At 40.7% G+C, this 21301-nt stretch overlaps 1 protein-coding gene across 3 annotated transcripts; it reads right to left on the bottom strand.

Moving 5' to 3' along the window:
• Nucleotides 1-1883: 1883 nt before the first annotated feature.
• On the bottom strand, nucleotides 1884-18814 carry LOC116697176 (cAMP-specific 3',5'-cyclic phosphodiesterase 4C). 3 transcript variants are annotated; one of them, XM_032528505.1, is made up of 18 exons: nucleotides 18630-18814; nucleotides 16819-17637; nucleotides 15787-15921; nucleotides 14423-14550; nucleotides 14137-14319; nucleotides 13965-14004; nucleotides 13668-13738; nucleotides 12776-12938; nucleotides 12106-12199; nucleotides 11610-11767; nucleotides 9752-9850; nucleotides 9464-9628; nucleotides 8788-8887; nucleotides 8535-8689; nucleotides 7730-7852; nucleotides 6681-6863; nucleotides 4116-4478; nucleotides 1884-4013 (listed from the first exon to the last, which is right to left on the bottom strand). In XM_032528505.1, exons 2-18 carry the CDS (start codon nucleotides 16858-16860, stop codon nucleotides 3204-3206), a joined length of 3012 nt encoding a protein of 1003 aa, XP_032384396.1. In that variant the 5' UTR covers nucleotides 16861-17637; nucleotides 18630-18814; the 3' UTR covers nucleotides 1884-3203. The 3 variants fall into 3 exon arrangements, with proteins under 3 accessions (XP_032384396.1, XP_032384401.1, XP_032384400.1); XM_032528510.1 differs by having other exon boundaries at nucleotides 12776-12935; XM_032528509.1 differs by lacking the exon at nucleotides 18630-18814 and adding an exon at nucleotides 17974-18076.
• Between the last annotated feature and the right edge of the window lie 2487 nt (nucleotides 18815-21301).

Below are 21301 nucleotides of genomic sequence, written 5' to 3'. Positions count from 1 at the left end.
CTGGTAATTGTCTGTACTTGACTGTAATGTCCATTAAAAACATAATGATACTATAGTTTTGATGTCACATTTCATGCACGTTTTAAGAGCTTTAACTTAAAACACAAGCAAATGGAGGATAGATCTTCACTATGACAAAACATAGGCAGCATTTAGAAAAAAAAAAAATTCAGCAAATATATTAAGCACAAGCAACACTCTTCCTAAGCTGACCACATGTGGCACAAAGAGGCGACTAATACAGAAATGAAACAAACAGAAAAGCTGCCATTTCAGCACTTAAATGCCAAAGTAATTTTCCTCAAGACAGTACACACGGATGAAGTTTTACTTCTCAGTAATGTTTCAAAACTGGTTGTATTATATTCAGTTGGCCAAAAAATGTCCTGTGAGTTTACTTGTTATGCATTGGGAGGAAGTGTGGGGGGGGGGGGGCTCTTATTGTAAAAAATAAATAAATAAATAATTACAATATGGGTTTGTTGCTGGCATAAAGCATGTTGTGAACATGCCCGTCGCTTTATAAATAACTGTAAAAGGTTATCTTGTGGATAGTCAGATCAGGTACCAACAGTCTCCCTTTGCCAGACCCTCCTCCAAAGTGATGCCAAAGAGGGTCCGGCTACTCCACGTAACCTTCGGGGATTGGAGGAAAACATGCTCTGGTTTAGTGGCATTTCTTTAAACCAATCAGAATCGTCATGAAGCTCCGCTCAGAGCCGCTGCAAAATAGTCATGCGAAAGAAAACTCAGATTGGACAGATAGTCTCATCAATCCACTGAATTTCAAATTCCAACACAAAGAAAGCGGAAGGAAGCTTCCTCTCATACAGGTTATTTGACCAACTGGATATAATGCAACCAGAATGAAAACGTTATACGCATATTAACATTAATATGCTTGTGTTTTCTTAATAGGATTTTTTGTTTTGTTAAATTGGTGAAGATCATTTCTTAATCTGTTTTCTGACATTTCAGTGTGGTTAGCTCTCTTAGCCATAGAAGATAAGAGCACGATGTTTACTCTGTCTACGTCGCTGTAATAAGATCAGTGTTACCTGATGTACTGTGAAGCGTATACTGTTATACTGCTTAATCATCTACTACTGTCAGATTTGCAAAAGTTCTCTACAGGCTGCTGTTTGGACGACTTAAAGCCTATGTGAATGTTTCTTTGAATGCTTGTTTGTCTGTCAGTCCAACATTGTGTTGCTCTGCCATGGCATGTTGTATCAATAAATACAATGTAAACAGTACACAACAAAGCTCAAATTCTCTGTCTCACCAAATCATCCCAATCCAAACAAAAAGCTTTTTTTTTATAGTAATAGAATTACCCTGAAGTCGTTTTATAGTTTATTATATCAAGTTCAGTCTGAAGCAACTCTGTTTCAGTCTCTGACAGAAATACCCTTCAGATGACACAATCTTGAGATCTGCAGCTTATTTATTTTATATACATGTTTTAGATGCTGGCATTCAGAGCAATTTGCTGACAAAATACTTTATGATTAAGACAAATATGGCTTCAAGGTTTTATCACATGATTTTTTCAATTAATTGATAAATCCATCCATGGTAAAGTCTATAAAAGAAAAATAGTAAAAAAAAAAAAAACTCAGGTCACAGTTTCCCAGACCGTCTTTAAATTTTTTTTTGTTAAATATTAAATTTAAAGAAGTTTAATTCTTAAATCTTCTGTTTTATTAATCAACTGATTGTTTCCGCTCTACTTTAAAAAAAAAACGCGAAATGATTCAGAAATGAGACCCATAAAATAAAGCGCTATCAAATGTTCTACTTATCTCGGTGAATAAATGCTTTCCCAGTATTCTTCAGGGGAGAAAGATGTCAGACACCTGCAACTAAAAGACAACAGTCAATCAACTTTATTGATCATATTTATTATGACATCAGCAGATTAAAATACATGTTTATTATGTACATATATGTAACAGGGGTGTTAGATAAAGTGCCAAATACCATTTTTACAAAAAAACAAAACAAAGAAAAAAGGGATTTGTGGAAGACCATCACACCCGTTACCCTGGTCCCACGGTTCATTGCTTCACAGACAAGTAGCCAAACCTTGTTTGAAGGAAGGCTTAATTGCTCAGTGCTGGTCGTGGGTCAGTTTGGCACGATTCACCCGGGAATCAAACTCACAGTCTGGGAGTGGTGAAACTGTCGTGAAGGGATGAATACTGGGTGTTTGTTTGTTTTGTTTTTAAACATGAACTGACATCGACATGTACAACAGGTCAGCCTTTTGAGCTGGACTGCGAAAGTTTCTACTTTGACAAAACAGTCCAGATATTATTCAGAAATCCAGCATCGTTGCTTTAAGGTTAGTATGTGAGGAGGTTAAACTGTTCCTAGACCAGAGCCCAAATCTGTTCTCAGCATCCTGATCACAAGTGGAAAGATGTAGTAAATATAAGACGACGGACACTTTCCAGACTTTTTTTTTTTTTCTGACAAAAGAAGAGGAAGTTGACATTCTTTTAACAGTTGTTGGTCTGTGTGTCTGTGTGTGTGTGTGTGTGTGTGTGTGTGTGTGTGTGTGTGTGTGTGTGTGTCTGTGTGTGTCTGTGTGTGTGTGTGTGTGTGTGTGTGCGTGCGTGTGTATGTGTGTGGTTATCTTCCTCATAAACAAGACAGTGACAGAGAGATGATGGGTAGTAGTCCATGAGATCGGGAGAACAGGCACGCGCTTATTTGCATGTGCGCATTTTCATTTTCAGTTTAGGAGCTACAAAAGGCAGGGAAAACAGATTCCCCCCCCCCTCCCCGCCTTTTCATGTCCCCCATTTTATTCCCTATGGCAGTGATGAATGTACAGATACTGGGTGATGAAGACGTGAAGTCTTTCTAGCACTACCAGTTGATCAAGACGCCGCAGCGATCTGGCCGTTCAGGAAGGCTTATGCTCCGGCGGAGGGTCTGTATTTGTGTCCAGTGCTTTGCTGTCCTCCGCCTGCGAGCTGGGAAGTTTGTTGAAGACGTCGGTAGTTGAACCTTCAGCTGAGAGCGTCGCTCGATAAAGCGGGCGGAGCACGTTATCTGGAAAGAAGTGCATCTTCAGCTCTTCGTCCTCCTCCTTGACAGTCTCGCTGCCATGTGTCGAAGCCTTTTCCGGCCCCATTTACTTTCTTTCCTAACCTTTCTTCGCTGAGCCTGTTAATTCATGTTTTTACACCCAACTAACTTTCCTCCTCATCTTCTTCCTCGTTGACAGCTTCATCCTCAACTGGCACCTCCTCCTCTTCTGCTTCTTCCAACTCTCCTTTCTCCTCTTCCTCTTCGACATCTGCTGTTTCTCCGACCTTAACTTTGTCCTCCGTTTCTGCCGCCTCGTCCTCCACGTTCTCCTCTGTCTCACCCTCCTCCTTCTCTACATTTTCCTCCAGCTCTGCTATTTTCTCTTCTACTTTCTCCTCCATCTCTCCCTCCTCTTTTTCCTCCACTTCACCCTCCTCATTTTCCATTTCCTCTTCCCCCTCACTTTCTTTTTCCCTCTCTTCATTTTCTTCCTCTAACTCGCCTTCTATGTCTTCATTTTTTGCACCATCCTCACCTTCCTCTTCCTCCTCTTCTCCCTCCTGATGTTGCTCATTCTCTTCCTCCTCTTCTTTAGTCTCCTCCTCCTCCACCACCGCATCATTCCCTTCATCTGTCTGCTCTCCGTCTTCTTCTACTTGGTCTTCTCCATGCTCCTCCTCTTCCTCTGCGTTCTCGTTTGCCTTCTCCACTTCTTCTCCCTCTCTTTCTCCAGTCTCCCCCCCCTCTTCCTCTCCATTCTCCTTTGCTGCCTCCTCTTCTTCTCCCGCTCTTACTCCAGTCTCCTCTCCCTCTTCCTCTCCATTCTTGTTTGCCTCCCCCTCTTCTTCTCCCTCTCTTTCTCCAGTCTCCTCTCCCTCTTCCTCTCCATTCTTGTTTGCCTCCTCCTCTCCTTCTCCATCTCTTTCTACAGTCTCCTCCCCCTCTTCCTCTCCGTTCTCCTTCGCCTCCTCTCCTTCTTCCTCCTCTCCTTCTCCAGTCTCCTCCCCCTCTTCCTCTCCTTTATCCTTCGCCTCCTCCTCTTCTCCTTCTCCCTGTCTTTCTCCATTCTCTTCCTCATCTTCACCCTGGACTCCGTTGTGCTTGCTGTTGTGATTCTGCTCGTCTTCTTTCTCCGTTTCTCCACCGCCGTGCGTTCGGTCTGAGTCGCCGATGTCATTGCAGATGTTTGTCCCGCCATTGCTCCTCAGGTGAACGTGGTTGTGGTTGTTGTGTTCCAGGTCCTCCAGGGTGAGTTCGAACTGGAAGCGGTCGTGCTGTAGGTGTCTGTCCGGGGGAGGCGAGGGAGACTGGGGCATGGTGCTCACATACCACTCCCTGTTCTCCTCCAGCGTGTCCAGCAGCTCCTGGGCGTCCGGGTGCACCAGGTCAGCCCACGTCTCCCACAGCGGGTGGACGATGTAGTCGATGAAACCCACCTGGAAAAGAAAAAGAATCACACCTGAGACCATGATAGAAAGTGGACTAGACATTTTGGTAAATATGCATATTTGCTTTCTTGAAGAGAGTTATATTAAAAGATGGATATCACTGTCAGACATGGGAATGGTGTCAATCTTTTCATCCCGGCAAGAAAGCAAATAAGCATCTTTTCTGAATAAACTCTTTATTAAGTATAAAGAAATCTAACTGGCAGAATATCTTTAAAAAAATAAAATAATGAACTACTCAGTCCAGAATCAGTGACCAGAAATTTGACACAGAATGAACAAACATTATGGATGTCAAAAGAAGCATATGACTGAAGCTGCAGCCAGCTGGACGTTGACACAGAAATGCATTTGTCCTCCAAAATACAATAACAAAAGATTTAATCATAGCCAGAGTGGATCTTAAGTTATTCCAGGCTTCATTACACTGCCAGATTTATTAAAAGAAAAGCTTTTTTTCATGTTGGGGGACAAAGGAATTACTGCACAACTAACCCAAGTCTGTCTCTTCCTGTCACAATGCAACTCTAAATCAAATGAAACATGGCTTTTTAGCCATGATAGCAGCAAGGCTCTATCATCTATCTAGTAGCAATGGGGCTTTTTCGTCACATTTTTGGTAACAGACTAAAATATCTCAACAATTATTTCATTAATTGTCAAATCATTTAGTACAGATATTCTTATCCTTCTCGGATTGAGGTTAAATTATTTTGGTGATCCTTTGACCTGTATTCTAGCACCATCATCAGCCTCAGCTGTACTTTTAATTGTAAAAGAATACTAACATGCTTTGCTATGATGGTGAACATGGTAAACATTATACCTGCTAAACGTTGTCAGTGTGAGCAAAGTTAGCATTTAGCTTTACGGAGCTGTAAGCATTGATGTCAACTCTGTCTTGTTAACTTACAAATTGCTTTGTTAAAGCGACACTAGAGACTTTTTTGTAACTTAAAATCATTTCTCCAAAATTGTTTCAGTGGTTCATCAGCTAGTAACAGGGTGAACGGCACTTCTGGGTAGCGGATCTGTATTTCAATGAGACATAATGGGACCATCCAACCTGTAGGGGGACCGAAGTGGGAAAAGTTCTCTAGTGTTGCCAAATCAATCAATGACCATATACAATAAAGAGTGTTACTAGTGTGATTACAGAGATTAGTTATGTAAAGATTAACAAAACTATTTGGAAAGAAACATATATAATTAGTTTCTACAGTCTCGAGATCAATTTGTGAGTGATAAAAACAATTTTAGTGATATTCAACATGTTTTTATTAGCTGCTAAAGGTGTTGATTATCATATGAATATAATTTAAAGATGCAGTTTGTATTATCTTCAGCTAATAGTAACAGTAATAGTAACATTGGCCTTAAAAATGAACCTTTGCATTTCTGATAGTTTCACCATAAACTGAAGAGTTTAAGCTGCAAACAGAGTTTCCAATTCATGAATTTGGATTAATTGTATTAGCATTGACACATTTAACCTTCATGTTATCCTTGGGTCACACTTGACCCATTTTCAAAGTTTCTGCATTAGAAATTTGGGTTTCAAAAATAACATGGATTGTCCCATGCAATGCTCTTCGCAAATACAATTAAGGATGAGATCACTATCATCGCTGCATTTTGGGTGTTTGATTTAATTTTATAGCTTTAGAAAAAAACAATGAAACCTTAACTTTGACAGTCTGTGAATATTCACTCAATCGTAACTATTTGTGGAAAAGATACATAATTTCAGCATTTTTAAAAGTTACAATATGTAACTTTTTAATGTTTCTGAAACTCAGAAACATTACACAATGGTCATAAATGACCATAACAGCCAGCGAGACTAACAGTGAAAAGATCGTGACACGTTGATAGTGATACCCTGTTCATCTATAGTAGGCTTACCGTATGCACCACTTGAAATGTAAAGATGCATATATAACTTATTATCTTATTGTAAATGAATGTTTTCTGTCTGAGCAGAACTATACAGTGACTATATAGACCTCCCTCTAACGCTAACTCCCACTTTTGTCCAAAGCGGCTGTTGGAATCAACATAAACTTAAAGTTACATATTACCATTTTAACTAAATACATAAGTTGGCTATAATTTCATATAAATAAGGTTTCTTAGTGGTGAATCTGCAAACAACGCAAGGGTTAAAATGGATGGGAGAGAGAGATTTACCTGACTCTTCTCCACGATGGCGGTGTGTTTGTCACACATGGCGCTGATCTCCATCCCTCTCTCTCGCTCCTTGTCACCCTGTCGGAAGAACTCCTCCATGATCCTCTCCGTCCACTGTCTGTATAACGGCAACGCCTTGGTGGGGTTGCTCAGGTCTGCACAGTGCACCATGTTCCTCAGCACCTAAACACATAAACACACATCGTACAGTATATTGTTACGAGAAGTCTTTTAAGAGGTTAGCTGTGGTAAGTACTGATATGAAGCGGCGTGTTTTTGTGACGCTGATTATTCCGAAGTGGCACGCTGACAGCTGAAACCCACACGTCTTTCTACACAGAGAACACTATTGACAAAGATGCTGAGAGACTATTCCTGTTTTCCAACAATACAACTTTTGTAAATACACCTTTTACAACCTGAACTACAACAACAACAAGAACAAGCAGGGCTGGCCTGGAATAGACGCTGACAGAGCACGCTGGGCGGCAGACCCAGAGCAACGGCGTGGTCACCAAAGCAAGCAGCCATCTTCAGACACGCAACCATGCAGTGTCTGGGTGAGTCAGTTTAACACAGCACTACCCCTCTGGAAGTAGGAAAGACATACACTCATCCAGGTAAGTTTAGTCTCACTCTCAAGTTAAATGCAACACGCAGGGAAAACCAGAAAGGGCGATTAAGGTTACAAGCTAAGTTAGCTTAGCTTTGTAAGAGTAGTGGAACTCTACAACAGACCGATCAGCTGCATCACGTACACCATCTTCCAGGTAAACAAAAGAAGTGTGAATGTGTGTTTTTCTGTAGGATCGCTTTCACCTGATGTGTCTGTTGGGTTTGGTGATATCATGTAAGTGTGTGTGTGTGTGTGTGTGTGTGTGTGTGTGTGAGAAGTTGTGGCTCCTGTTCTCCCTCCTCAGGAGTGAGAGCTGTTGAAGACGTTTTGTATCCCACTAAATTCACACAGTACAGTAGACCTGCCGATTTCATAAATTTTCATACAACATTATTGCATTAGGGAACATGGTCTGTGTTAGCAGACAAGTTACCTGGGTCCGTTCTGTGTAGTGGTCCAGGAGCAGCACACCAGAGCTGGTCACCTTCTTGGTCTCCACCATAGTCTTCAGATCAGCCAATAGGGTCATGTGTTTAGACATGTCTGTGGCCAACACCTGCAGTCAGAGACAGGAAGACAAAACTAGAAAAGAAGCACAAAGATTCTCTGTACTTTATTTGCCAAAAAAACAAAAACAAAAACAAAGATGAGTAATGTGAGATTGGAATCAGGGCTGAGGACAGTTCACTTTCAGTTTTAAAACAGGTACTGCCTGTCAAAGATCTCTTTTTAAAAGACTGGATAATGCAAACAAATTAGTTCTACATTGCCCTTTTGGAATAAATCCAGTTCTTAAACTGACTGAGAATCCTGAGGAAGCCAGAAGCTTGAAGGTTTGTCTATTAAATTGAAAAAGCTGCTAACCAGATTAGATTGATTGGATAAAAAAATAATCTGTTTTTATAAGTGTACTGGTCAAGTTAGGCAGCAACAACGAGTCATAGGCAGACAGCATAAAAAAGATAACAAAATATTCCAAAGGATCAGAACTAAATAAAAAGAACTTGTATTGTCTTGAACAAATAGAATTGCCAATAACAGGCTATACACAGTTAGAGCTGTCTATAATCACCAATAATAAATAAATAAGACAAATCGAAAACTATGACAAACAATTAGATTAAAGAGAAAAGTAACTAAAACTAAGTAAGCTTGGCTTAAGGAGAAATTATTAGAGAAAGTATTCAGTTTATAATTTAACTGGTACGGTGTGAGGTGCGGTAACAAAATGTCCTGACCATATCGATAACGAGCTTGCGAAGGCTCTGGCGCTGTCGCTTGGTGAGGTTCTGGAAGATGTCACAGTTTTCCTGGTGCAGAAGCTTGAAGCCCACAGCGAGGTGGTGGTTCTCCAAAACGGACTCATCGTTATACATGAGGGCCAGCTCCGAGTCTGAGCAACGGGGAAGACATATTTTACCGTGTGTGTGTGTGTGTGTGTGTGTGTGTGTGTGTGTGTGTGTGTGTGTGTGTGTGTGTTTGTTTACTTACTGGTGTTGATGAGGAACTGATTGGAAACTCCGGGGTGGTCTACATCATGGATAGCTGCAGCGAACAGAGCGGCAAGGATCTCCAGGTCAGTGAACACAGCCTAAAAGAAACAAGCAGGGCAGAAATGTTTTAATTTTTTTCCAATGATTATTTAAAAGAAAAAGTGAATTTGTCTGTTTATTTTGGAATATTAGGAATATGGTTAAAACATGGTTTTACAATAAAATATATCATGTATAAATAAGCACTCTGTTGTTGAATCATGTTTTTACTTTCTTACATGGACACTGATAAAGAATTAGCAGCTCATGTATCTTTTCACTTTTTATTATTACAAGCGGTTTGTTCTCCATGTCTTTTTGTTTGTCTTTGTTTTGTTACAAGAAGACTGAAGTTATGGTGGACAGCTTTATTGTTCACTTTAAACAACATGTTGACATGGAATCCAGGTGAAAAATGGGATCAAACAACCAATCTCATTTTTTTGGAAAACGTGTAAAAATGAAGAGCCCTTACAAAAAGGCTTATGAAAGAAGTAGAACTGCAATTGAAGGTGTATGCAAAGGCTGGCCTAACACTTGGATGGACTAACATGTAATTCAGTAAATTATCACTCTTTGAACGCAGGCCAATACTGCTCTAAAGCTGAAATGGAAAGTTTTATATAATAACATACATCGAGAGCAGGTGTGGACAGGAGGACATGTGTGGACTGGGTGACGTCTGCAGCGTGGAGGCTGTTGTGGTACGCTACGTTTCCATGGTAATGGTCCTCTAGGGTCATCACATAAGTGACGAAGGTGTCAACCGGGATACGAAACGTCTTCAACAGCTCTCGCTCCTGAGGAGGGAGGACAGGAACCACAACTTCACACACACATCGTGTACGTCAGCAAACCCAACACACACTTAAGGTGAGAATGTTCCAACAGAAAAAACATAGGCTCACACTCCTTTTGTTTACCTGGAAGATGGTGTACATGATGCAGCTGAGAGGTCTGTTGTTGGAGAATTCTGCTACTCTGAATATGTTAAAACCCCACTTGTCCAAATCCTCCAACTCCTGGTTACACACACACACACACACACACACACACACACACACACACACACAAGCAGAGATGATCAGGGTGCTCAGAAGGTGTCAAGAGACCATTAAAATGTGCAGCAGAATTTAACATAGGGACAATACACCAAAGTTATCAAGTTTCCATCATTATGGATCACTCACTGCCAGTTTCATAAATTGTCCAAATTCCATATGATTAACCTGAGAAAAGCAACAACAACCAATCACATCTATCCAGAGATGGAATCTGCCAATCAGCAATTACTTAAGAGATATCTAATTGACAGAAAAGAAATAATAAAATAAAATCACTGATATCCTAACTTTTGCAATCCTGGATATTTACTGGGCTTCTTAATCTTCTGTGATAGTAAACTGACTGCCTTTGGGATTCGGACTGTTTGTAGGACAAAGGAATCAGTTTGATTATCTCACCTTGAGATTAAGTAGATTGGTACAGGCATTTTTCAATATTTTTTTGACATTTTATGGACCAAACGATTATTAAATTGATCAGAAAAAAATCTGAGAATTCAATAGTTGTGAGTCACAGCACCAAATTACTGATAAAGTTCAACTTCCTGGTTATAAGAAAATGTAGGTCATGTCTTCCATCCCTACTTAAACAGACACTTGACCAATGATTACACAGCAGATGTCCCTCTCATTTAACTCAGAATAACCCTGGTCCTTCAGTCTATGTGTTCAGAGTTTTACTGGAAATATCTACAACCTCTTTGACTGACTGACTGACTGACTGGTACAGCGCCTATTAATGATGACAGGCCACAAAACATTGTAAGCCATGCTAAAGGAGTGGTTGTATGGATGGAAATGTCATGGAATTTGGTACAGTTCCCCTCAGGATCAATGATCACTGTGTCTCACAGAGATTTGGGACACTTTTATGCAGTTCCTGCAAAGTGACCAGACTGAAATTAATGATTACATTGGAATGGCGGCACTTGTGGAAGCTGACTTGTCTCTTGGAAAATAAACAGGACCACCACTGATTTTGTTATATTCATTTTCATCTTCATTTTTTTTTTGTTTGCGTGATTCCTTAACCCTTCATTTATCCCTATAATGAGGTAATTTAATTTGTCTGTGGATGTTATGTAGCATTAAGCCTACAGCCTTGCAGAACTGGTAGTGTGGCTGCAAACTCTTAGTCTTGTTATTTGTATGTAGCAGAGTTACATCTGATTTATGTTCTGCTAAATGGAGATGCAAAACCAGGGACAGTTTCCATCCTCCTGCAGGCTTTTCCAAACATTGGATGGAATTAAACAATGAGGCGCCAAGCACAAAAAAGCAAACAAAAGGAATAACAAGGGATTCCATCTTTATGCGATGCAGACATGGAGCAACGATTCAATACTATGAGCACATCAGCCTGGAAGTGGCTTGGTGTTCGGTAGAAAAAGACTTGAAGTCTTAAAAAAAAATTGGAATGATCTAGTATAATATTATATTTCATTATGGTTTTTTATCAAATGAATGTCCCACAGGAAACCTCCCACTCCAGTCTTAATCCGGAAAGAGCCACAGCGGTAAATCACTAAAAGATGGAAAGTGCACACACTCTTTCTCCGTACTACTAGAAGGGTCAAATGAGCCAAGATTGAAATAAAACTATGTACAAGCAAAGACAAAAAATCCCAAGTCCTGAATGATGATTTTGTTTCTGAACAGAGATTGATTCTTGCAGCTTGTTTTGAAGTGAGTCAGAGAAAAAATACACAGACGAGACCTTGGCAAGCTCATCCTCGTGGTCCGTGTTGACACCGAAGCGAGGCATTGAAGAACTGGAGAGGCTGGAGCTGTGAGACAGCTTCCTCACTCCGCTGATGTGACTCATAGATTTGTCTTTCAGAGTAGGAGACGGGGGTTCCACCTCGTTCTGCTTGTCTGCAGATTGATGGACAAACACAAAAAAACACACACGTAGATTTAGTGTAGTTTTTTGACAAAGGTCATAAATGTGATGTGGACAGATTCTGGTCTCACGGCTGTGGCTCAGGTGGTGGAGCGGTCGCCTACCAATCGTAAGGTTCGTGGTTTGATCCCCGGCCCTGTGATCCCAATGCTGCGCCGTGAATGTGTGTGAAGGTTTATCTAATGAGCAAGTGGCACCTTGTACGGCAATGTATAAATGTTTGTGTATGGTAAATGGTTCCTATGCTTTGAGCAGTCAATAAGACTAGAAAAGCGCTATATGAATAAAGTCCCTTTACATTCTCACTCACCCATGAAGGTGCTGGAGATGTATTCAGACACCTGGTTACCAGAGCGACTCATCTCTGACAGGTGGGACAGCTCTCTATTCAGCATCCTCTTGAACTGTGGCAGAATGAGCGCAAAACAGAAATATGAGTCAATGATGTGCTGGTTCTCTAAGTTTTAGGGATGACTAAGAGGGACAGTACATTACGTACATTTTTTTTTTTTTTTAATTTGGGGTTGTAATTAAGTCCCAAGTGTTGAGGTTGCAGTGAAGGCAAAGGTGTTACATTTCACATGTTCAACATGCATTAGTTTTTATTTACAGTATTTAATCATAAAATATCTGACAACTGAAGATCAGCCAATCATTGCAAAACAGACATTTTTGGCAATGACACCTTTGATATTGTGACAAAGACAGGTTCTGTGGCAGGATATTTTACAGTTGAATTGTACTATTGTAAATGACATTAACAATAAACATAAGGTGACAGTAAATCATTGTAAATAATAACTATGAATAAATACTAAAATACAGCAACATATTTTAAACTTATTGAAAGAAAAAAAGAGGCACAATCAACAAGAAATGACTTATTTGTATTTTCAACATAAACTGTACGCTGATAGTGATATATCTATTAGCCTGTTGATGTGTTGGTTGGAGTGGTTGGTTCATTAACGTTTGCATACCTTGTTGGAGGCCATTTCGCTGACTGAGCGGTGTGTCTGAATGGTCTCCAGCTGGTCCAAGCACCAGTCCAGCTCCTCCAGTGTGTCCATGGCGAGCTGCTGGTACTGCTGGTCTGATAGTGACGCCCTGGGACTGACACACACTCCGTCCAGAGGAGACCTTCTGAGGACACAACAGTTTGTTAGACCTACTAGAAACTGCACGCCAGCAACAAGTTAGAAATGGCCTCCTCACCGTTTTTCTTTTTTTTTTAAAGATATTCAGAGTTATTTATTAAGATAATTCCTTTTGATTGTTTTAGTGTTGTGATTAACTTAGTTTTTCTTTTGTTTTCTTTCTACTGTGTGTGTGTATCTGTCGATCTGGCTCACAAGCTGCTGCATACAATTGCCCTTAAAGGGATAAATACAGTTGTAATGGATTGCACATTAGGAGTATAGAAGATAACAATAAAACATAAAAGTCTCTCTCTCTCTCTCTCTCTCTCTCTCTCTCTCTCTCTCTCTCTCTCTATTAAGAAATGTAATTTAATTTTGCTTCATCCAATATGACAAGTAAAGAGAAAATAATCAGCATTTTAGTTCAAAGTCTGCCATTCTGCAGCTGCAGGAAACTGCCGATTGCAGGCATTGCTTTGGGTGTGGTGCTTAAAACATTAAGAAACAGTATTAAAGTACTGTATGACTACTGTACCAGATCATACAAGGTACCACATGTGTGTATGCGTAGGAGCTAAGAAAGTGGCTGTATTTCAAGGTCTTATACCCTGTAGAAAAGGAGATTGTTGTTAGTTTGATTTGTAAAGTCTAAACTAACTCTTTGACTGGTTACACAATTGACATATGTGATGTGCACAAGTGGTAAATTTCAGGACAATGAGTTGGTACTGACTTGACTGGTGGTGTGGAGAGGTTGGCAAGAATGGTGAAGTTGCTCCGTACTGATCGCAGACTGGCCAATACCTAAATAATCACACAGTATCAGAGGATGTATACAGAATAACCTTAGAGAAATATACATTTACAAGTTTTAGAAAGGGGATAAATTGTAGGGGAAGAATGCACACACTTCTTTAAATTCTTCAACATGCTAATTTAAAATGATGTAAAATGGCTGAAAGAAAACTATTTTGGGGAACAGGAGGAATTATTACTAATTTTACAGTGTCCATCTATTAATAAGACTCACTTGAGCAAAAGGTGTGACAATGAAATCCTCTCCGGTGTGCCTGAGAGAGGTTAGGACACAGGGAGTTGACAATTAGAGAGCAAGCAGAGACAACTTTTCCTAAAAAAAATACACACATACATGCTCTCCCCCACGCTCACTCATTCATTTTGTCTTCCTTCCTGAGTCTCACCCTTCACTGGCGAGGGAGGAGTTACGTGAGACCGTCTTGGGCGACATATCGTAGTCTGAGTCTGAACGGTAAAGGAAGGACTCTCTTCTCTGGCCGTGGGGAAAGGGGGTGTGCAGGGTGAGACTTGGACTCTGCGAACCCAGAGGGGTGTGACCTGGTGACACGCCATTTTCTGCTTCGTAACTGCAGCAAAAGGAAGAGGGAAAGTTAGATGATTAGAGAGGACAGAAATGAAAACATGTAGAAAAGCATCCTGCATAAGAAAGTGTTTAAATTGTGTATAAACCCGTCAGTGTCTGCTTGTGTGATGGAGATGCGTGGCGGGATGCGGAGGGGGAGAGTTGTTGGACGTGTCACGTTGCTCAGGACCTCCGGTGAACGAGTGCGGTCTCGAGGGCGGAGCCAGCAGGGTACCTGCAGAGTTAGAAGGAAGGGTTTCTAGATGATACTACAGCAACTTTGCAGGTGTAGAGCACAATTTATACATTAAATCTCTCTTATGTTAAAGGCTGGGGAAACAGGTAGCTGCATCATGGTCCCAGACACACAGGAGCCCCAAAATCCCTAGATTCACCGTCAACTGGTCCGAGGTCATTTGATTAATTGCAAATTTGGGCATGAAGAATTCAAATCATTCAATACTTTTCAGGGCAGTTAATACTTTACAATTTGCTGACCAATTTTAAATGCTAGCAATGTAAGTATTTTATTGGTATGTTTTTTTTCCTGTCATCCCAGGCAGTCTAGGGTTTCCATTCATTTAAGTGCAGTATGAAATTCAGTTACCTTAGTTATTCAGATTTTTTGGTCATTTGGGTAGCAGAAACATACTGTAAACACCTCATTGACATAAAAGCACATTTTAAGTTGATGAGGCCAACTTGTGAGCAAATAGTTGCCCATTTACACATCCAGCAGACACAGAGGAACATTTATTTGGAGTTATGTTGTGACCTGGTGAATACAAGTCCAACAATTACTCGTTTAACTCTGTTTGGCTCTTCAACAACTCCTGAGAAATAAATAAATGACTATTTGTGATCAACTGCTAGTTGCTAACTTTCTCTGGTTGCCATTTGGTACTTGGAAGCCAATTTAAAGTGGGTTTATTAGTATTTCTCTTAAAACAGCTGCCAGCTGCTGCTTAAACAAAGCAAAACAGTAAAGTTGCAGTCCGTAAAACCAAAACAATGAGCTGAAGAAGTGGGAGATAATTTCTCTGTGGCTTGTCACTACAAGAAACCCCTTTCTCATCACATCTAGTCATACAATCTATTGTTTTCATGTAGAAAACATTGATTACTGCAGCTTTAAGCTATCACAGTGAACATGTCTGCATAAAATCTTCTCAGTATGATTGTTGGATTGTAATGCATTTCAAGCACAGATTGATTTAGAAAGTGTGCACTGCATTTAAGCAAGTCTTCATATTGTATCGCAATTAACGGAAGCCAGAAAAACACAGTATTGTGGTTTGTAAAATTACTAGCTTGTGTATATAATTTGTCGTAAAACAAGCCAAAACATGCCAAATCAAACGGTCCTCTAATGTTATGTTCACATGATGCACGGTGGTTGGTGGGGGGCCCCTAGCTCCTTTTTACCCAAAGACCCCATGCAGGTTAATGCACCCATGCTTCCTTTAAATACCTGGAGACTAGAGGAGAGTCTTCTGCTCCTCCCTCTGCGTAGCTCAGCCCCCAATGTGGCCCCAGACGTATAAGATCGGCTGTATCGAGACGACTCCGCCTTCTCCCCAGAACCTGTTATATCTGTGTCATTACCCTGTGGACAGGCAGGTGAGGGAAACAAATACATGGAGCAAGAAAGACATTTTTCCAATGTACAGTAAAACAACAACAACATGCAGTTGTCATTTTGGCACATTTACTAAGCCATGTTGAGAAACTAAACAAAAACACAGACTTTAAATTATTACTGTGTGTGTGTGTGTGCGTGTGTGTGTGTGTATGTGTGTGTGTGTGTGTGTGTGTGTGTGTGTGTGTGTGTGTGTGTGTGTGTGTGTGTGTGTCGTGTCTGGGATAAGGCCTCTACAGACTGAGCTCTTAGAGGCTGATCTGCACTGCAGTACCGTAGCAACAAAACACTGGGGGAATGGTAGCAGTTGCTAGGCAACAGTGCCGTGTTGCTTCCATGCTGCGTTTGATGTTGTCCAGACCCAGATGTGGAAAGATGCTCACATCCACACACACATACAGTACACACAAACATACACAGATATATATGAGCACCCGCACCTCAGCAAAATCAATAAAAGAGCGCTTGAATAACGCATGGTACTGTATTATGTCCTTCAGCCAAGACGTTGCCCGTAATGAAAATAACTCATTTACATAGAGCACTCATTTAGCAGGGGCTCATTTACATTTTGGACTATGACTGACTGAGTGGTTCACACTGTGTGCTGGCTGGAGAGGACAAACTGTCCACTCTGACTTCTGAGTGCGTCCACAGACCTTGACAACAAGAACAAAGGGAGCCTTGGATGTGTGAAAGTCACAAGGTTTGTGTATCATGGTAAGCATTCAACACACACAGACACACACACACCACAGTCCAGACCAGTCCAGTGTCTGCTCTGCCTTACATCTACTCTCACGGAATAAAGTGACAAAGTGAGTTGATTTTCTTGAAAATAATCCTAGTGGTTTATATTCTCACCTCTTCTCCAGTCACAGACAGCACGCTGCGGCTCTTCTTCATCCTGATTGGCTCGTTCTGGGCCCCAGGGCGGAGCGTTCCGGAACCCAGGCAGCAGAGCAGGTGGAGAGCCAGGACCGGAGGTCAAAGGTCACTGCAAGGTCAAACCGGGGTCAGACCGGGTCACAACCGGCCCCCATTAGAGCTGACTCAGCCAGCCAACCACCTCTGTCCACACCCCAGACTTCAGATAGCTGACACAGGGCTCCCAACCTGCCGTTAAATGCAAAAGGTGCATTTAAGTGCCCCTTTGAGGCTCCAGGTTCTGTCCAAGTTGGATGCCTTTGTTTGGATCTTTTCTTTTTTTAAACAAGCCAAAGGTGGAACAAAATAAAATTCTCACTCCATTTTAGTGTAAGCTATGAGTTTCTGAAAAAAAAAAAAAAATCTGCCTGTATGTCGTCTTGCTTTGGACAGACGAGCCAATGGCATATCCCGGTCAGAGTTCATGATGTCAGTGGTGAAGAAAACATTTTCCCAAATTTCTTAAAATGTTTATCCAACTTGAAGTATTGTTCGCATGACATTTCCCATTTGCAAACCTGATCCCACATGAATGCAACAACCACTAATCCAGATCCAGCTCGTGGGAGACTTTACACCAAGTCTCAGATCAGTTTTCCATTGCCTGATTAGTTAGTCGGATCCAAATTCTGCATAGGGAGAAGTGTTCAATATGATTGGTTCATCTAAGAAGTCCAGATGTCAAAATTCCAGGTTTGATATGCCAGGATCCATCCACGAATCCTTGTCAGTGTGTCCTCTTCGGTGTAGAGTCCCCTGTGAGAAAACAGAAATGAAGAGTTAGCACGACCAAACTCATTTTCTCTGGAGTCATTGTTTCTTCTTTCAGAACTCTCTGTCCTGCTTTCATTTAATTAATGATGCATCATCAAATACGACAAAGACATTTTTCTATATATATAACATACTCTTTTAGGAAGCTTGGAGACATATTGGGGAATATATGCCTGTTGTTTTCCACAATTTAGGGCTCATGCAAGAAAACACTATGTAATGCTAATAAAAATCCCAATTTGTTGACTAATATCCAAACAAACAATTTGTCGACTAGAAATATTTTGGCTTTTGTGGCATTGCAGGACCTGTACCTACAGTGTGGCTAATTGTGAGCAGATACTGCAACGCCAAAGCTCTCTGATGTTATATAATTACCCTGAGCAGTCCACGATGACCTAATTCCGTTGGATAGGACGGATTCAGCATATCGGAGTCTGAGTTTCTAATCGAGCTGGTACACAGACAGAAAGTGGTGCAGACGACTTTTACCAGGGGTCATCAAGAAAACACCCACTCAAATGAAAGCACTCTCACACCAGTCTGCACAGATTCAGAGTTTTAAAAAAAGAAGGCTCTGCGTGGAGAAATCAACAAATGCATAGTGACACAGTGACATATATATGCACGAAGACAAATCACTGAGCACATACTACTCACACACCATGCCTGCCAGCAGTACCACTTTCAATACAGATAAAGCAGCTTATAAAACCAAGCAGCAATGCATCAATATGCAGCTCAACCACCGGCCAGCTCTTCTGTAACAAAAGACCCAAATATATATATTTAAAAAACACATTGAAACCATACATGCATGAGGACAGCCCAGTCATCATGCACACTGCATGATATATGTGTCACACACACATGTACCCTCACATTCTCTCACACACACACACACACACACACACAGACAGACAGACAGACACACACAGTCAGGCCGCAGCATGTAAGAATAAAAACACACTCACCTTGATCACCTCAAGATCAATGGCAAGATGGGCTGGGCCTCGTCTTGCTTTCACTCGTCTCCTTCCCCTTGTCTCATCCTCGCTCCCTCCATCTCTCTGCAGACTAGCAGTGTGTCACCACAGCGAGAGAACAAAAACACTTGGCGTCTTCATGAATATCCGTGGCTTCACCAGCCTCCCTCCCTCCCTCCCTGCCTCTCCTCTCACCCTCCCCTGCCACAGTGGTCTCCCCCAGCCCCCCACCACCACCACCACAGCCTCCATGGAGAAGCCCATCTCCCCTCCCTCCTCCAGCACAGTGTGTCCATTAATCCCATACAACAGCCTCCGCTCCTCCTCTCTTCATTGGTACCCCTGCCTTTTTTTGTATCCTGGCAATGCCTTTTTTTTTTCTTCCTCTAAATAGCAGCCACACGCCGATTCTCTGCTTCAATAGTCAGGCGTCATTTCTCTCCATTATACACACACACACACACACACACACACAGCATATTTTTATTGGAACACACAGCTCACATCACAATAAAAGATGCATGCATTCTGTTCCTCACTCTCCCTTTTTTCATCCAATGTCTTACAGTCATTGTAAGACATGCAGTACATTTTTTCATTGTAAACCCTAAAACAGAAATCATGCTTTCTTTTTTTGTTTTATCTTAAACCAGTAGGAATAAATGTCTACACGGACACTGAGCCTACCAAAGCTGGAGAGCAACAAGCGTTTTGTGTTTAGTCATCACTTGAATGAATGTACTTACTATTTATTAGAAACAAGATAGCAAGGCAAGAGCTAATGGTTATTTGCATTATTGTTTATCAGTTGATTATTTTCTCATTTAAGTAATTCCTGGTTCGGTCTTTAACGTGTCAGATAGTAGGGAAGAATGCCCACTATAAGTTCCCAGAGTCCAAGAATGGCTTGTTTTGTCAGACAAACAGCCCCAAACCCCTTGAAAGGGAACTTAAACTATAAATCAATCATCATAGTGATAATAATAGCTGCAGATTACTTTTCAATCGACTGAGCTTGTAATTGTTTCCCTACAGATGCTGTGATACACAAAATGTCACTAAAACAGCCTCTGATGATCCCAGTTAACATTTAGAAATTAAACCTGGGCTAACTTTTACTTGTTGAATGCTTTTTCAAAATTATTTGACTGTGACAATAACCACACATGTATATAAACATACAAAGAAACACGTCTGAACAGTTCTGCAGGAAGCCGCAATTATGTTTTTCTCCCATCAAGTTTTATAGGCATTATTTAGATTTGATTTATGCCCCAGGCCTGCACTGATTGTTTTCTATTTACAAAAGTGACTGCACAAAGAAGCTTTGCTTCAAAAAATCCTGTACCGACCACTAAATCAAACCCACCAATTAATTATGAAAGAAAGATATGGAGAGAGAGAGAGAAAGAGAGAACGGCACAGCAATTAATTATGCTAGCGAGAGAGAGATGGACAGAGAGGTATGGCAGAAAATGAGTCAGGATTCACAACAACAAAATGCCTGGTTTATTGTACAAGTTCTATAACAATTTAAAAACAGTCTCACAACTTCAAACATAAATACTAAATAAAACATTACATATTATAAGAAAAAAACACGTCATATTGTAACAACTCTTACATTACAAAGCAGCAACGATAACATTGATACAAACTACTTGGACTTGTACTCAGTTGGACGGACTAATTTTTTTTTAAGAGTTGAGATAATTCCTCCACTAACTGATTAGTCGGATTGACAGAAAATGTATCTCCAACAATTGTACTATGATATTCGATTAAAAAGTTTGTCATTTCTCATTCAGAAATGTCAAACATTCTCTATTTCAAACAATTTGCTGTTTTTCTCGGATTTATATCACAAAATTTGCAAGACCAGTAGCCAAACGATTAATCAAAAAAGTTGCGAGTTGATATGCAAATTGGCAAAGCTAGGTTGGGCTTTGCAATTCTAATTAAATTCAACTTAACAGAAACTTGACAGGTTCACTCCGAGATGTCTGGAGTTCCTACAGCCGGATCAATACTCAATTTTTAGGTATTTGAGTTACAAAAAACTAAAATAACATACGGTATATCAGCTGATATTTACCTGACCATAAAAGGTTTCTAAAAGATCTTAAACATTTCTTTACTACAAGTTCTCATTATTTGGTGGCTGACATGTAGGCAGCTAGCTTTCTATCTGAAATAAGCAAATATTGGCTGATTTATCATCCCAGTAAGTTTATCAGCCAACTAGTAGTTCCTACTATAACAAGGATACACACTCAAAACAACAATAAACAATTCCTATGTCACTTTCTAGTTGAATCAACCCCTTTGAAAAGGTCTCAATAAAAAGCAAACTTGGAAACACTGAAGTTCCCAAATGGAAGTCACAACTGTAACAACTGTTTTCTGAATACATTGGCCTAGAGTCTAACAATTTGAATGTTGACGACACTTTGTTTTGGAGTTCCCTATTCAATTTAATTCAGTGGTCTTAAAATGCACCAATCACAAACATGATAAGACGTTCCCCATATATACAGGCTTCTGATGTAGTTTATGGGCTGTCTGGCCCTAAACAGACTTGAGATGGCGCTGTTGACCGCAGTAGGGCAACAGACGCAGGCGGATGTTTTTCAAGAAGAATATACTTGCACATTATGTTG

Source organism: Etheostoma spectabile, chromosome 2 (genome assembly GCF_008692095.1).
Source record: "Etheostoma spectabile isolate EspeVRDwgs_2016 chromosome 2, UIUC_Espe_1.0, whole genome shotgun sequence".
Lineage (NCBI taxonomy): Eukaryota > Metazoa > Chordata > Actinopteri > Perciformes > Percidae > Etheostoma > Etheostoma spectabile.
This window is presented reverse-complemented; position numbering and strand designations above follow the sequence as displayed.